Source organism: Pseudonaja textilis, chromosome 6, assembly GCF_049901715.1.
Source record: "Pseudonaja textilis isolate UNSWEBS1 chromosome 6, rPseTex1.2, whole genome shotgun sequence".
NCBI classification, from domain to species: domain Eukaryota; kingdom Metazoa; phylum Chordata; class Lepidosauria; order Squamata; family Elapidae; genus Pseudonaja; species Pseudonaja textilis.
Genome location: NC_141995.1, coordinates 38,045,429 through 38,064,335, shown reverse-complemented (window position 1 = coordinate 38,064,335; position 18,907 = coordinate 38,045,429). Strand labels below are relative to the sequence as shown.

Here is an 18,907-nt window from a genome sequence, read left to right as displayed (position 1 = left end):
TAAAATCTTCAGATATCATTCCCAGGGTCATTTATATATGAACTCTTGCAATGACATCTTCTGTTGTAATTTTAAATGTCCTTTTTGATTCTGTTGAGCATTGCAGCAATGGTTGGTTGGAGTAGTTGAAAGGATTACTACTACAAAAAAGTGCCTGATATTCTCTCTTTCCTATCCAGGGACACAGTCTACTTTCTCATTAAAGCAGTTTATGGAAAAGTGAGTTTCCATGTTGTTTGCAACTTATGTGGCAAGAGACTGTGTAGTAAAAGATGTGATTATTCCAACTTGAGGTATATTTGTATGGATATAATAGGATGACTACATTCCACTGTCAGTTCTTATTTTATTCGATCTATGTTTTAATTATACATTTAATATAATTCCTTCTAATGGCATCCTTGAATCTTCTTCCTTGTAGTTTTAAGCCATTGATTCTGGTTATACCCTTTGGGACAATACAATGTAAGGGTACTTCATTTTGGATATGATACTTACAGATATTTTCCTATTTTGGGTGCCTGCATAATTTTTTGGTAGGCTAAACATACCCAGCTTTTTAAACTATTCCTCAAAATGTTTGGTTTCCCTTCATTGTAATAGCTATTCTCTGAATTTGCTCCAATTTGTCATTATCCTTTTGGAATTGTAGTACCTGAAATGGACACAGTCCTGCAGATAGGGTCTGATCAGGGCAGAATGGTGTGGAACAATTACTTCCTATGGTCTGGACCCTGTGGTCCTATTACTGTACCTCAAGATAACATTTGCATTTTTTTACCAGAATAACTTGCAGAGATTTTGCAGAGGAAGGGGCTGTGCTCAGAATCTAGATGAAAAAGCTTGGGATTCTCCTCATGATCACTCATCCCCCTCTTCCCCCTCCTCCTTCTGATGTCTATTTAATAAGGCTTAATAATTGAGTAGCTGTCCTAACTTAGTACAATTTAATAATATTTGGGATATGAAAATTAGGCTCAAGTCTTTCAATGACCTTGAAACTCAGTGGATAGTTGTTTTCAATTTGTTGTATTTATATTTTAATGAAATGTTTTTCAGGAAACATACAAAGTAAAAAACAAATTAATTGGATTAAAAAGCAGCATCACATACAAGAATATGGAGGGAAATTATTGGAACAGAATACAAAATGATTTAGTTCTGAAATAATAGCAAAATTGGCAGCAGGGTTTATTTTGCTATAATCTATTTAGTAAGGTAGTTCAGGCAGAAAAATGGGACCATTATAAAAGAAAGTGGTGTTAACTAATGTGTTGATATATGCTTTTAGACATTTTGATAATCTTGCATTATTGAGTGTACCTGATTTAAAAAAATACTAGCCAGATTATCTTCTCTGCAAGTATCATAGCCAAAACCATGATTCATTTGTTCGAAGTAAAAAAAAAAAGTTAATTGCAACTGTTCTAAAACTGCATCTTGTATTATATTTATGCATTGTAGGGATTGTTTATTTAGTCTTCTCTGCCTGAAATCCTGTTAAGGTGATACAAGTAAATAGATTACTTTCTTCTGATGAAGTCAGCTTTGTTCTGTAACTGAAATATCAGTTGTGGAATAATTCCTACAGTAAATTTTAATAGGGTTCTACTAAAAAGATGTGCATAATGCTGCTTTATTTTCAGAAAGCTAATATTTGATTATGCCACGGCCCACTCCCATTTTTTCTAGTATTGATAGTAATTAAGGGTGTGAGTTTATTCTCGTTACATGTTCAGTACAACTTACATGATTTGAACATCTTTAGATCTTCTGAGAAATCATGCAATTTGCTTAATTGGCGTTGATATTCTTACAACTTTTTAAAAAGTGCAGACAATTTAAATCCCCCTGAGAATTAGATTGAAAAGATCATTGAAGTACTGTTTGTACTCTACCCTTTGCCTTCCTTTAATAGCTTTTCCAGTACACTCATTTTAATGCATGTAGCAGATGTGGGAAACATGAGAGGATTTTTATCTGCAAATAGCAATCTTAATGCTTGTCAAAACATTCTAAATATAGGTAGGAAATTGGTCTTCTTCCCTAGGCTACCTTTCTTGGCAAACTTAACAATAGAACATCTGTTTTATTGCACATTCTTTACAATTGTTAACCTAAGTTAAATCTAATCAAGCATGTTTTAATTTTGCAATTTTTAAAACTTAGGTATCTGAGATATGCAGATAAGGCAATGAAGTTGTGTCTCCTAATAGAAAACCCAAAGAAATCTATAGATTTATTGCTGTGGAAACTATCGCTCGGTTTCAAGTTATGCCTGTTATGCAAGTGATCTATCATGGTAAAGAAGCATCAGAATAACTACAAATATGCATCTTGGTTAAGGATGAAATTAAACATATAAAAGGCTTAAATAAAGCAAACTCACATTCCCTTGGGAAAAAAAAACTTTCAATTTTCCCGGACAGTTATTAATATACAGTCATGTGAAAAAGAAGTACACCCTCTTTGAGTTCTATAGTAACAAATCAATGTAATTTGATTTGTTTTTTTCTGTATTACAAGTATACATTTTGTTCCCAGAGACATTCAGTATTTGTTTTTTGAAAATAATGCATAGTGAAGATGAGTCAGAGTTGTGAAATACTTTACTGCTTTGTCTTTCGATACTTAGCACTATAGAAAAGTTTTCAGTTGCTTTTTAATGCAAGCCAATCCAGTATGTTTTGGTATAGTTGTCATCTGTATGCAGACTTACATTGGAAATATTTTACTGGTTGGTGGTCTGAATGTTTGCTGAATAGATCTCACAATAATATTACAGGTTATTCTTTAAAAAAAACCCTGAAATTAAATCCATCTATTATACCCATAAAAATAGAAATGTTAGTTAATGAATTTTATATTAAAATGTAATAAAATGTACTTGAAACTACTGAAAAAATATGTTGTGATTTTTCTCATAAGAAATGTGTATAAGAAAACTTTCTTTGAGAAAAGAAATAAAATAATATGACAGTGCCTTCTTCAATTAGAATATTTATTGTCATTTTATCAAATGATCAGAAATTTAGTAAATTCCTGAAAGCATGCTTCAAATCTAAAGGAAGAACTTAAATAATCTGGACACTTCTTATAAATACCATGCTGCAATTACTCTGTGATATTCAGTCTTGAAAGAATCACTCTCCCCAAAACTCCTGTCAACTCTCGTTTGCCTGCAAGCAAAAACAGATAGGACTATAACATAGACAAAGGACTAGAAAATGAAGAAGCTAAAGTGCCCTGGTATTTCAGAATACAAACACACATGCCATATAACACCCCATATTTAATAATTGTCAAAAAAGTCTGGATAGTGGATGTTGGCAGAATAAAAGAGAAAGAACGGGAGAAAATAGCAAAATATTAAGATCTCCAAGTATAAGTATGATAACTGTGGCCAAAGAAAACAAAGATTGCATCAATAACAATAGGCACCTTGAGTACAATCCCAAAACATCTGGATTTCTACTTGTATACTATCAGCAGCTTGGGACAGCTTACTTACATCCTGGAATGTTATTTTTTAACACCATCAAACAATATCTATCTCAGATCCTTGGGAAGGACTTGATAGATGGACAAAAATGACAAATCCAGTCTAACTGGCTTCCTATGCAACTGATAATAATATGAAACCAGAAAATATATGTTAGCACTTCAAAAGCCAGACATAACACACATGTACATGGAAAATAATATACAAAAGTATATAAATCAAAATTTAAATGAGATAACATAATTTGTTGCTGACTGTATGAAACTATCTTCTACAGAAATTGATGATCAAATGTGTGAGCTGTTTTTCTGTTTTAATCTGATTTCCACCACCCCACATCAAAGTAAAATAATTAGTCTGCCATACTCGATTATGCTTCATTTTTGTTTTAAATATGGTGCCTTATTATATTTTATTTTTAATCACAGCAAAAGTGAGAGTTTTTAGAAGATTGAACTGTTCAACTTAGATTAATTCTTTATACATATTCTTATTGTTTAAATGATTTGCAAATCCTCTCTTTAAATTTTTTTCATTGTATCAGGGTTGAATATCTCAATACTCTGAACTTTGTTTGCATGATAGGGAAGATTTGATGTAAACATAGTTGTTATTTCTCTTGTAAAAAAAATAGAACTAAACCCACTAACAATTTTATGATAATTTTATTTGAAAATAACTTGGATGTTTACTGGTTCTTTAGATGGATTTTCTCTGTGATTCTTCTCTGATTATACTTGGGATTTGGGAAGATATAATTAGCTAATGTGAAAACATCTCTTAGGGTTAGGGTTGGAAGGCAGCATAGTCCATTTCTATTGGTGATGCCACTTAACCTCCTTTCCTTTTCTTTCTTTTATCTCTGTGATAGTGGAAAAAACTGGTTACGTGAGAAATTCTAGAGAAATTCCCCTCCCCTTTCCTTTCCTTTGTTGCCTTTGACCATATTTAAGGGATGACAAAGCATAGGATTTTGTTGGAAGAGTTTTTGGCTCTGTACATCTCCCAGCAAAGTCATAGACAAGAAAAATATTCCTGTATTTTTTCTTCGTTGCATACATCTCTTTTGGAAATGTATTTGGAAGACGAAGGTGAGGCTCATAAGCAGATACTATATATCTGTAATTTGCTAGCCATTGAGTGCCTAAAAATAAAACAAAACAAATATTTCTAGAGATACTGTAGTGCTTACCAGCTACAGACAGTAAGATAAAATTACAGACTATGGTCCTTTTTTAATAGACATTAAATAAAACACCAGTGTATCATAATCAAACCAGGATTTGAATATAAAAATGTTTTAAGTTACTGAATAATTTAAGATAGAGGTTTAATGGTAAATGTCTAACTATAATTAAATCCACATAAGCAAAATTCTGAATGCATTTAATACCACTGATGTTACTGAATTGCACTAAATTAATATACTGTAGTACAATGTACTTGGAAACTTTTCAGCTTTTCTTTTGGATTAAAAACAATATAATGATACCTCTGAAGTTATGTTAATTGTGCTTTTTAAACTAAGTATTTCACTAAGCCACATTTTAAAATTGGCTTTTTAAAACAAAGAATAGCCTAAACTCAGCCCAGATTTGGATTGTGTAAGAAATAGTCATTATTTTGAAACAACGTAAGATTTTGTGTTTTCCTGGTTATGGTTAGAACTAGTTTAGAAATCTCTTCCTGTCTTCCTTAGAACAGTAAGCAAGAGGCAAAGAATTACAGTGGAGAAATGAACAATTATTCCACATGCCATTGTGAAATTTATTAGTACACAGTTCAACAAAAGGAATACTTCTCACATGTTTTTCTCTGGCTTGGTAGTTCTAAATAATAACGATTGAAGTTTGATTGCAGTGTTGTTATCTCATTTACAGATTGGAAGAACAACCACGGCCATTTTTACTGCATCCTTGTTTGAGGAACTCTGAAGAAGAGGCAAGATTCCTGCAAGCATGCGCTCAGACTCTGGTTTATTGTCTTTTGCCCTCAAAGGACGCTCAGTCTTTAAGCTTGCGCATAGTCCTAGCAGAGATACTTGCAGCAAAAGGTGGGAGATAAATATCAATGGAAAAGCACTTTTTTGATAGTTTCAATCCAAATTGCTATACATCTAATTTGTTTAAATTAGTGTACAAATTGAGCAATTATATAAAACACTGGATAACATTAATTGGTGGCCTAGCCAATTTGAAATTTTTCTCCTAAAGCTTTAATTGACTGATCAAACGTGATTTAAAGTGTTGTGAACTCGTTTTTTTCTGATTCAATAAAGGCTATAATCCAGTTCTAACTTCTAGGAACAATCATCATGGAATACTACTGGCAGTTTCTGAGTATTGAGTAGAATTGACTTGTATGTTTAAAGAAATAAACTTTTTATATTGAAATACATTTCTTATTAAAAGTGTTGGATTGGTCCTACCTAATGCATGTTTACCTCTTGTTTTGTTTTTGTTAATTTTAGTACTGAAACCAATGGTAGAACTATTGAGTAATCCAAACTACATCAACCACATGTTGCTTGTCCAGATGGAATACAGAGAACAGCTGATTCAGCATCACAAGAGAGCTTATACTTATGCTCCTTCTTACGAAGAGTTCATCAAGCTTATTAACTGTAACTCAGATATTGAGTTTCTCAAACGATTAAGGTATCTTAATGTTTGTTCCCAGGAAACATAACAACCCCCCCCCCCCCACCACCTATATTGCTTTAATGGAGGTAGATTAAATGTTTCAAAGTCAAATATTTCAATATTTATGACCCTAACGTTATCATAGCCAGGCCTGGGTAGCTTGCCTATATATGGTTTCCGTCTCTGCACCCAGGAATTTGAAACAGCTTATTCTGCTTTCCTGACCACAGAACAGCAAGACCCTTGCTGAACGTTCCTGTTGTTCTTTTGAGCCGTAAAAGATAATGTTGTAATTTCTGCTATAACTAAAGAGAATGTGAGGTTTATTTGAACACCAATAATCTTTTATATGTTAGATCAGGTCCCTTTCAAATTTCAATTCTAATTTTCAGGACTTCAACATTTATCTCGTATAGTGTATTAAAGTTGCCATTTCAACCATTTTCATTTAATTCATAAACTGAACAGCGTGTCTTTGATCAGGCAGTTCAGCTGCTCTTTGAGTACAATTTGTTTTCATTATAAAGTGTTATCTTGGGAAAACTTAGTGGTGAAAGCACTCTTGGTTTTCTTCAGCCTTGAAATAAGGAAGAACATTGATCATTCGGCATGTAACTGCCTGATGTATGTAACTTGGCAACATCTGGACATCTGTTGCAGGTTTACCATCTTTCCTTCATTTCTCTCTTTTCCAGTTATAAACTTGCCAGAATACCTTTTTGAAGCACATGGCAGTTGTGGAAAAGAGCAATATAACCTTAGCAGTTCTCATCTCTGAAGATAAATTCCAGAACAGATTTTATTTTTTATCTAAAGTTGTACGCATGCACATTAGCCAGCTGTTTCATATAAACTAACACTAGCTGTGGTTACATTGTTTAACAGCATGAAACCTGGTATTATGCACTTTTCTACTGATATACTGAGAAATATTTGTACTGATATACAAATATTTCTCAGTATATCAGTATTTTGATAGATTTCTAAATTTTGCCAGAATGGGATTTACTTTTATTGTACACTGGCAGTTTTCATTTTCTATCCTATTTTAGCTGTTCTATTTTTGCCAACCAGATTCCTAAATTTAACAGAATTTCAAAACTATTCTCAAGATCTACCCCACCCACTTTCTGAGTCCTCTGTCTATACTGTATATATATGTGTGTGTGTGTGTGTATATTTGTTTTCTTATATATATATATATGTATATGTATGTATGTGTATATATATCTCTCTATGTATGTGTGTGTGTATGTATGTATGTGTGTGTGTGTGTGTATGTATATATATATATATATACATATATACGGATCTTTGGTTTTTCGGGTTTTCTCCCGCGTAAGATTCGAAGTATCTAGGCAACGTTTCGATGAAGTCTCATTCATCATCTTCAGGCTTCTGTCTCCAGCTCTTGCTTCTCAGAGAAGCAAGAGCATTCAGCTTTGTTCGGGTATTTTCCCACGTCATTATAGTTGTGCTTTTAAAAGCACAGCTATAATGACGTGGGAAAATACCCGAACAAAGCTGAATACCATACATGTACGTACCTGCGAAAACTTAAGAAAACACACACACACACACACACACACACACACATATATACACACACACACACACACACACACACATACATACATACACACATACATACATGTATATGTACATGTATGTATGTGTATGTATGTATATATATGTCTAGGTGTGTTTGGGTCTTTTCCCATGTAAGATTAAAAGTATCTTGGCGATGTTTTGGTGAGGTCCCACTCACCATCCTCAGGCTGGTGCTTTCAGCTTCATGCCAGTGCAAGCAGTGTGTGATCAGAGCTGCTGTCTCTCTATAAATACTGGTGGTGGGGGCTGGTGTGCTGGGCTGGTTGGCTGCGCTGCTGCCTCTTGATTGGTTGATGGAGTTGATGTTGGTATAATGGGCTGTGTGATGGCCTTGTGAGTTTTGTTGTGGAGATATCCTGGATCTTGTGCTGTAATCGCCTGGGTCGTTTTTTTTGTAGTGATCTTTTTTCCATTAGCCTCTCGTGTTTTAACGGCTTGGGTAATGGGTTGTGTGATGGGCTTGCGAGTTCTTTTGTTGTGGTATCCTGGGTCCTGTGTTGTAATCTCCTGGGTCGTTTGTGTTTTGATCTCTTTTTCATTAGCCTCCTGTGTAGTAATGGCTTGGGTAATGGGTTGTGTCAGGTGTGTTGTCGCCAGCTGTCGCACCCCCCGACCCTAAAACCAAACAAGCTGACACACGCCAAGAACTTAGACCCAGACCCCAAACTCGAAGCCAGACCAAAACCCAGAATGCTACATCACAGCCACCAGGACATCACATCAGAAAACTCAGGAAATTATACCACAAGAACTCAAGGAGTTGCAACACAGCAAATGACCCAGGATATCACAGCACAAGACCAAGGATACCACAGCAATAAATCTCACAAGGTCATCACACAACCCATTATATATATATATATATTCTTAAGTTTTCGCAGGTACTTACATGTATGGTATTCAGCTTTGTTCAGGTATTTTACCACGTAATTATAGTTGTGCTTTTAAAGTTGTAGCAACGTTTTGGCAGAATCTCATCTGCCATCATCAGGCTTCTGTATAGTGTTCATCTGTGAATCAGACTTTTATAGTGGTTTCAGATTTAAATTTGGGGCAGCCTATTGCTGTGCCAGAATGGTTTTTTCTTCATCCTGATTGGTTGGGAGTCTTGGTCTGTGTTTATTGGTCTTGGAGTTTGCTGTGTTCTGCTTGATTGGTGTTTCTAATATCTTCTGTCTGTTTTTTGGCTCTTTTTGTATCTTGATTGGCTGGCAACATTGTGTTACTTTATTGGAGGCCTTTAGTGCAGCTTGGCTCTAAGTAAATGGACGGCTATCATTAGTTAGGAAGCTAGGTTTCATCTGGGTGCCTGGTTGGGGTGTGTTTGAGCTGGAGGTATCAGGGGGGATCTGTTTGTGCCCAGGCGTTTGCCTGGCTTGTGGTGTGGAGATTTTTTTGTTTGTGAGTGCAGGCTTCCAAATGATTGACAGTCTGGTGGAATCATCTCTTCTGTTCATGCTTTCTGGTCCTTTTTCAATCTCTGTGGCTTCTCTGATGATTCTGTGGCTGGGGTTTTCTATAGTGGCTAGGGTTTTGGTGCCATTGAAGTTGATGCTATGACCTGTGGCTTCCATGTGTTGGACTAGTGAGGAAGTGTGTTCCAGCTTTTTGACTGCATTTTTGTGTTCATCCAGGCGGGTACTTACTCTTCTATTGGTCTGTCCAATGTATGTGGCCGGGCATGATGCACAGGGGACTTTGTATATGCCTTGGTTTTCCAGGTCAATTTTATCTTTAGGGTTTCTAAGGATGGCTGCTATTTTTCTGTCTGTTTTGAAGGCAGTTTTGATGTGATGTCTGTGTAGTATCTTACTAATTTTGTCTGTAGTACCTCTTATGTAGGGCAGGACAGTTGTTCCATAGGTCTGTTCATCTTCTGGGTCTCTATTATGTCTCAGTGTGTTTTTGTGGATCGAGCCGGTGATCAAGCCACAGAAACACACACACATATATATATATATCAGGTTATGGTTTACAGTTTATTTAAAAAATCAGTCTTTGATCATTAACAGGTGATATCTTAGTAGTCTTTTTTTCTGAGCAACCTAACTCAGAAGAAACCAAGGCAGATGGTGAGCTGTTAGTCCAGATGTATAACATAGGGTTAGCTCACCTGTTTATCCCCCAGAATAAAAGTTTCAAACATTTTAGCAATTTTCTGATAAAATGATTTTTTTAAAAAAATGATTACAGTTACTCCTCAACTTATGACCGTAATGGAGCCTGAAATTTGTATAAGACATCGGTCATAAGTTGAAGCATCCATTTAACAGATATGATTTTATGACTTGTTCGCAGCATTCATTAAGCAAATCCATGTATTATTTTAGCACTTTTGCCAGAAACTGGCCAAAAATATTGGATACCAGCAAAAATAATAGTCATAATTTGTGGTCATGTGATCTTGAAACACTGCAACCAGGTATAAAGGTGAAGTGGTTGCCAAGCACACTAAATGCAGTCATGTGACTGGAGGGTGTTTGTACCATTTTTGGAAGTCCAGAACCAAGGTATAAGTAGTTTCTGGGTGTGCCTTTGTCTTTAAACAATCACTAAGAGACTGGTCATTAAGCAAGGACTACTTGTGTTTTAGATTATTCTGATACCAAGCCCTCCTGCATAGATGGAGTTTGCATTTATATTGATATATTAATAGCCCTACATTTATCGACTTCACATGCAGTGGATAAAATTTGAGTCCAGATATTCCCTGCAGAACATCCAGTGTCTATTAAATTGAGGTTTTACAATGTTTCTGGGAAGATGGGGGAGCAGGCTGATGGTAGCAGCGTTGGAAAGATTGGGTGTAGATAAATTGGTGAGATGTGTTGGATTTGAAGTTGACACTAATGAGAGCATTAAGCATCAGAGCATTAAGCATGAGAATCTTAAGTCTTCATTTGCAGCGCAGTGGGCCACTTTCAGTTTGGATTTTGGAAGTTGTACAAGTCTTTCTTAGTTATAGCTGCCATATTTCTCCCAGCCATTCCTGTAGCAAGTGAGCCAGGTGGTAGATAGGGTAGCAGCCATAGACTCTAGATCCAACTGACTTGAAGGAACCTTATAAACTATTACTATAACTGAGTTTTATTCAACGTAGTTAGGTCCAGCTTACAAAGAGAAACTGCAGATTATGATGTGTTTTAAAACTATCAAAATACGATACCGGCGTGACTGATGCATTTTTGTGGTGGTAGAACTGAAAATATATATGGGTGATCTGTGAAATCATTTGCAAAAGTAAGAAGGCTGCAAACAAATCTTTTTTAAAAACTGAAGCCTGGGAGCACTTTCAGGATGAACCCATTTTATTAGAAGCTTTATTAGAGGCATCAGCTCAATATTAGAAGCATAAAGTGAGCTTCTTTGTAGCATTTTTAGTAGTTTTCGATGTTTTGATGGTGTCTATGTGTGTGAGAGAAAAACTGCCAGAATAACAGGCAATTTGAGAGGGAGGGAGGGAGGGGGAGAGGGAGAGAGAATAGTTTCTTATATAATTACAATATATTAGTTTAAGAAACACGAGAAACATCTTTTTAAGGAATTCATTAGAGCAAAGCCCAAATTTCTTATTCATGATATTGCATAAAACTAACATCTCAGTATTATTCCCTGAAAAGCCCTAGTTTTCATTATCTCTGGAAAATGTACTATTGGTTTTACAGGAGATTATGTCAGAAACTTGGCCTTTTCTTCTTTTTGAATTCAGGTATCAGATTATGGTAGAAATAGTTCAAGCAACAACTATCAGCAACATCCCCCAGATGAAACGACAAAAAGGTCAGTTGTTTCTTCAGGATACATTTAAACCTATTGCTAAATTGTGCTCATGATCATTTGTGCAGAAATGACAGTGATTGATTATTTGTAGTTCTAAAATTCTATATGGCAGTATGGATTTCACAAGGTATCCAATTCTATAGGAATCAAACAACAAAACATATTGTGTGCAGATGACATTTCAAACCAGTGAGGGTTTTAAAAGTATTGATATATTGTGTGGAATCACCAGTTCAATCATACCCAGACTTAGGAAAAGCTTTATGGCAAGAACATAACATTCTAGAGGGTACCCAAGAACAAAATCAAAGAAAAGATGGAAGAAGGAGACCATTGAGCAACGAATAACATTAAAGAAGATATGGCTGAAGAATCCAACCTCTCTTACACTACTTGGAGGAACCTGAATAGGTTGAGGGTTGGAGTGCCTAAGTGTAAAACCAATGTGCTCAAGTGGAGGCTCTTAGTGGATACAACACACTGTGTGAATGTGGAAAGAACCCAGCCTATTTGCTGGTATGTTGGTTACTACCGGAACCATGTGCCAATAATGACCTATATTTGACCAACCACAAAGCCAAGAAGGTGGCTTCATTCCGGTAGTTTAAAGTTTGATCTGGACACACAAGAAGACCACTTCATGTTTTGTTCTTTTTAAGTCAGATCCTTCTAATTTATTACAGGTAATAAATTGCCTTGTGTCCAATCACACTTTGTGATTTGTGAAACATTCCTTGTATGTGACCAATCACACCTGGCCAATAAAGTATTCTATTCATTAATCCATTGGTTTCCTTGCAGTCATTTGTTTAACGATGTTCAGTGTTACGGTGGCACTGACTTATAACTATTTTTCACACTTCTGGTCAGATGGTCAAAATTTAGACTCTTGGCATGTATTTATAACAGTTGCACTGTCCTATACTGCAACTACTTACTGTAGTTGATATTTGTAATTATGTATGATTTATCTGTGCTCTGGAACACCCTCAAGAAGATTACAGGAGGCCAAATTTGTGTATATTTGAGCACTAGACAAACATGCTTTATTTTCCTCTTTCAGTCAGTGATTTTTAAACATTTTGCAGTTGAGGAACATTTTTTCAGACTGCTGCTTTTGTTTAATTGCTTTATTTGTTTCAAAATTTTCTGATTTTAGTGTGTTGCAAGATGCTGTTCAAAACCAGCTTTTCTTAAGGCACAAAGGCATAAGTCCTACTAAGCATACATCCTACTAAGGGTTAATGCAGGAGGCAGCTATTCCATATCCTATATACAAAAGTCAGCCTGCCCAAAGAAAGGCAGTGTATTTGAAACGATTGATGCCTTTTATTCAAGGCAAAACAACTAATTAGGCAAAATAATTGGGCAATAAAACTAATATAATCCCAAAATCAGTATTTTTGGGTTCCTTCCATGCTTTCATTGATTGTTTATTTCAATGGATAAAAAAACTGTGGAAGAACAATATCACCAATGCTGTATAAATGTAGGCACATTTTGCCTCAAGGCATCTCTGATCTGATTATATCTTTGGAACTCAAATGCAGGTTAGGTTCAAAATAACTAATCTGATCCTAATTCCTCCTGTTGTGCTGAAACTGCTTGTATGACTTTAATGCTGTTATGCTGTGCCTTGGCCCTTTGCTGTACATCACTTAGCAGGCTGGCTTTAACAAATGCCAGAACTAATTATGTTGACAAAACTAGCTGAAGTGCTTTATGGGGTAATTTTTTTTATTGCTGTTGAATGCTGCTGCTGTTTTGGGTGCAGTGTAAAATAGAGATTAATCCAGTATCTGTCTGCAGGGAGTTGGGTGTTATTTCAGTGGTCTTGGTTGTGAGTGGGTCTTAAGTGGATACTTCACTTCTTTCAACATTCTAGCTACCCAAAGGTCTAACTGGAGCTGATGATAATCCTCCAAGGAAAAACAGCAAGACTCTAATCCTTTCATGAGTGGCACTACTGATTAAACATGATTAGCAGTAACTCTGATATGAGATCACCACAGATAGTTATGCTGGGTTTTTGGCATTTTCTGGGCTTGTTGGATTTCCTACAGAAATTTGATTACCCACCTAGATAACATCATGGGAAACAGGCATGGGAAATGAAACACTGATTGATATGGTGATGTAATCTGAGTAATATATCTTACAACAACCAAGTTTAGGTAATAGTAAGAGCTCAGTTGTTCAGCACTGAGTTACATATATTCTCTGCTGTTGGGTCTATATATATGTTGGAGTTATCAGAGTATTTTTTCAATGTCATGACTATTTTTTTTAAATACTGTATCATGAATATGTATGAACAATAGTTGGATTATTTTTACTTCAGTCTTGAATCAAAAAGGCTCTAACTCTACCTTACAAATACAATATTTTCCATTGCAATCTGAAAGAAAAATGTACAAAAGTTGAAAGGATGAGAAGGGAGGAGGAAAAAAGGTAAGCACAGCCAGTATGTTCCTGCTTTTTCTACAGTGCCCAGTTGGTGAGAATTAAAATAAGGGTAGAGGCAGGTATGTCTTTTCCTTTTTCCCTTCAGCACCATGACTGTTCTTTGGTCCATGCTCCTGGTAAGCATTGCTACAACACACTTCACCTGAAGTGTCCTTTTAGGCTAATATATCCTCCCCACCTCCACCCCCACCCTTTCTTTTTCTTCAAAGAGAAATAAAGCTACAAATCCTCTTTCCTACAAAATGGTTTCAGAGTCAGATGTTTCCTATATCCTTGGCCTTCTGGTGGCAAGCTGACACCTAATCTTTATTGAACTTTTGTAGGCCAATGAGAATGAGATGCTGGATGTGGCATAAATGTCACACAGCTTTTCTATATAACATTTTAATGCATCTTTCTTTCTTTGAAATTGAATTTTCCCTCAATTACAATGTTCTATAAAATCATTATAGGAGTTATTGAAAATCATACATCCTGGATATTCTCCTCTATTTAAAAAAGACAAACCAGGAGCTAGCCATCTTTCTTTGCAGAGGAAACATATTTTGATCTGCTTTATTTGGATAAAGTAGCGGGGGTTTAAAAAATAACATGGTTTCTTTATTAAATTAGTCTCTGACTGTAATCACCCTTTATTGTGGCTGTTCCGAAAACATAACTTGATACTTTTGGACACCTAATTCTGGGGATTCTAGCAGACAGTAGCAGGGTTGCTGATTGTGTTGTTTTTCAAGGTAGTCATCTCTTATTGAAACTAACCTTGCTGTCAAAGTTCTCTAAACATCAATATCTGCAGAAACTTTCATATTTTTTTCAGAATGACAAGAGCAACATTGCTGGATGTATGTAGCAAACCCTGTCCATTTCATATAAGTACATGGTGCACCTATAAAAACATAAACTTGCATTGTGAAGCTTTCATCTTTCTGTCTTCTCTTGGCCTTCCTGCAGATAATCCTGTTTTTAATCCTAACCACAGTTGGCTGGATCCACAATAGAGTATGATGGCAGTCTAGTTCACAACCTTTGCCCTCCCCATTTAAATACATTTTAATGATCAGTATGTAATTTTTTAAAATAATGCTTCTTGATTTTAAGATATTTCATATTTGTTCTGGAGAGGAAAAGGATTAGAATAATTCCCACAGTTCAATGTTAATTATATATTACTAGATATTGCTAGACCAGGGGTGTCCAACCTTTCACCTTCCCTGGGCCACATTAGAAGATGAAAATTTGGTTTGGGCCGCACATAAAATAAAATAACAGTAACGATACCTGATCATCCAAAAAAAACATAGAAAACATAGTTAACATATTACATTTATTTGGAAATGAAGTTAGTGAGATGTTTTTATTATTTATTATTAATTATTTATTAAAAATTATTTTTTATCGTGGTTTATCATGGTTTATTTTCCAGCCAAATTTTGCGGGGGCGGGGGCGGAAGAAAGCTCACCCATCTCGCGCCTACCTCTCCTCCTGCAAATGGCCCGGCTGGATGAGGCAGGACTGGAAGGCAGAAGCAGCGGGGGCGGCAGTGGGGGCAAAAGCGGCAGCGACGGGGAGGCAGAAGCAGCAGCAGCGGTGGGGGCAGAAGCGGGGGCGGGGGCAGAAGCGGCGGCGGGGGCAGAAGCGGCAGTGCCGGGGGGCAGCAGCGGTGGCAGTGGCAACAGCAGGAGGTGGCGCTCTGACAGCGCCCGCCTTTTCTGTTGCTGCTTGGCGTGGTGCTCGCCTCGCCCCCCCTCGCGCCTGCCTCTCCTCCTCCTCCTCCTCGCTGGCTCTGGCACGAAGGTTGGGGTGGGCACTGGGCCGCATTACAAGGCGACCTGGGTCGCATGCGGCCCGCGGGCCGCGGGTTGGACAAGCCTGTGCTAGACGTTTGTTTGCTTTATCTTTAGAATCAACCCAATCTACTTTTTATCCTTGTGGAAAACTTGTGAAACTGAAGAAGCAAGTTGATTATAAGATATATTGGGTTTAACATGTTTCTGAACTAATCAGGCATGATACATGTAGTTAGATACGAGTATTTTGGTTTTAGGACTGTGAGCTGAATAATATGCTCATGCACTGACATTGTATCAGAAACAAGCATAATGTGGCAAAATATCAATAATTTTATCTCATAAATATATGGAAATGCACAAAGTATTAGTTGTAAACTTACTCAGAAAGAGGAGGGAGGATGGAAAGACGTTAAAAGAATAGTGGTATTCTTACATATCCGCCTGCCAAGTGCTTTCAAGGAAAGGTGTGATCAAAGACATGCATTTCTTTCTTCTTTCACCTACTTGGTCATGGGCCATTTGGAGTCCCTGTTTGCTGTACTTTTCAGCATGGGGTTAGTCATCTTTCAAAATTGAACAAACATTCCATTAATGAACATTTCTTTCCCAGAAGCGTTTGTTCCCACTCTACTTAAATAGAGTTCAATTTGAGTAAATACCGTAGTACCAGATAGTGTCTTTGTTAATTATATATTAAATTATATATTGAAGAGGTTTCTGCCCCTTAAACATTTCGATGTGGATAGGTAATGTAGCTTTTAAGCTGTTGTGGGAAAGCACACAATTCTGTGGGGACAGGAAGCTTACAAGTGGGTGTGGGTAACAAAGCACTGCCAATTTTAAATCTGAAATTTTTAGCTATTTTATATTTTATAATTTTTGCATAATTTCTATCAGAACAATATATTTTTGGATTTCAATAATGCACTAGAGTTATAGCAGTGTACATACCCTATTTTGTAAAGTTCTAACATGCATTGGTAGAACAAGCCTATTAAGTATTTCACTGGTTTTAACCTAAGCTGGCAGAGGGAGATGGAAAGAGAATTAATCTGATTTTGGAATGAGCTGTTCCAATCTTATCAGAAGTGCTGTAACATACAAATGGCCTGTTCTGATTTTAGCAAAATAGACGTGTAAGGTTGAGATATATTCTGTTGTTGGAACATATATGGAAGACTTGGAACAGCTGAAGTCAAGATCATTACATACTTTGCATTTTATATATTTTTTCCAAAGATCTATAATTTAATTACACCATTTTACTCATATCTTTGGAGCAAATATAAGGAAGGGCCAGCATGTATTTTTCAAAGAGTCAACAATAAACATGAAGTCATCCCTTTTAAAAACTATCGGGGCACGATTTTTATAGATAATAAAAACTGAGCTAATACCCGTAGTCATTTTATTTCATAATATGGTTAAAAGTTAACTGTTGATTAGTATTCCCCCTCCTTTTTTTATAGCATCCTCTAATGACCTTAGGAGACAGGAGGAACAGCCGTAAACTGGACAATAGTTAGACGAAGGATAGCTTAGTCCACAAAAAGAATGTGGGTATAGCAAACATCTCAGAAAGGAACCTAGGTAGTTTTTTGGACTGTAGAGATAAGGAGGGAGAGAGGTCCTTTCACACTTTTAGGATTCTTACTTACAATAAAATTAGAACTATTCTGTGTGTGCTTCTTTTTTGGACTTCTTCATAAATCCTCTGTTTTTTTACTAATATTGTGTATTTGCCCTGGCTTAAAAGTCTAACCTGGATTTTCTCCTAGGTTTTTTTTAAACCAGAGTAATTTAAAATTCTGATTACGAATTAAACCTGCTAAGCTTTCAGTACTGGCATCTTTAGGGAAATGTAGTATTTAATCACCACGGACGGAGATGCTATGCCTTCCTGTTTAAACAGTGTGTCAGCTCAGTGTGCAAGAAGGATGATCAAAGCTGATTAGTACTTCCATGGGATAAAATGATACCAAGACTATTGTTCTTTACAATTTCACTGTGATGATTTATTCTAAAATTCTCCAAGAATGCATTGCAAAATGCAAAAATCCTTGGTTTTCACTCAGATTAAATCTGATCTATGACAAAAATCTGATCATTATCACCAGTTCAACTAGTCCAAAATGAAATCATTGAGTCTTGGAGATAGTAGAAAAGGGGGAATGACATAATTTATTTTCCTGCTTTCAGGATCTTTGTGCAATCTTTTTTGTGGGTACAATCACACAAAAGAAAGTGCACAGTATGACAGTTGAATATATCTATTGATTCAAAGATTGAGTACAGTTAGCTGTTTAATATATTCATTAACTTCACTACAACTAATTAGAGATGCGCTGTTTATGAACACAGATTTTCAACTAATGTATATACTTTTTAGACTGAGGCTTATTATTTATTAATTTATTTGCTGCCCATCTCACATTGAAATGACTCTGGATGGCAATTATTAGCCATCATAGTTATTAGAAAGTCTCACTTGCTGGAGAAGTTCGCAAAGAACTATCCATTGAACCATGGATCCTCTCTGATTCAACCAGTCACTAGTTTCTGAATATCCAAAGCACCCATCCAGCAGGAAGAACAAAGAACATCCTTTTTAAAGTCTGCTATTTGTGCAGAGAAAGGAGTAAATGCCTGTAGGGGAGATGGGCATCATGCAAGTCTAAATTAATAATAAATGGGCATCATGCAAGTCTAAATTAATAATAAATAACTCAAGAGGAAAAGGAGATTTCTCCCCTCCCCAATGATTTACTGTAAATTGAGATAGTGATTCTCTTACATTTGCTGAAAAGAGTAGATAAAATAAGGAAGAAAATGGAAGTGTAAATGCTGCAGATCTTACTGCTGAAATGCTTGAATGTCTCTGAAAATTGTTTCTGTTCTCTGAAAAGTGGTTCTCAATTCTCAAATGTGTTGATTTCAGCTTCCATGCTGGCTGGGGAATTCTGGGAGTTGAAGTTCACACATCTTAAAGGCCCTGACATTGAGAAACAGTTTTCGATTAAGATGAAGATCAGCTTAACTTTTTTGTAATTTTTAATATAGGGTTCTTGTAAGATGCATGCATGTAATGGAATGACTGAACCCATAGATAATTCAA

At 36.1% G+C, this 18,907-nt stretch overlaps 1 protein-coding gene across 3 annotated transcripts in view; it reads left to right on the top strand.

Moving 5' to 3' along the window:
- The window catches only part of SNX25 (sorting nexin 25), a 57,243-nt gene that overhangs the window by 12,299 nt on the left and 26,037 nt on the right, over window positions 1-18,907 (top strand). For all 3 annotated transcript variants that reach the window (XM_087936303.1, XM_087936304.1, XM_026697880.2), the window contains exons 4-6: window positions 5,383-5,555; window positions 5,973-6,159; window positions 11,465-11,535. In XM_087936303.1, the coding sequence (XP_087792429.1) occupies window positions 5,383-5,555; window positions 5,973-6,159; window positions 11,465-11,535 (431 nt within the window). The remainder of the gene's footprint in view (window positions 1-5,382; window positions 5,556-5,972; window positions 6,160-11,464; window positions 11,536-18,907) is intronic.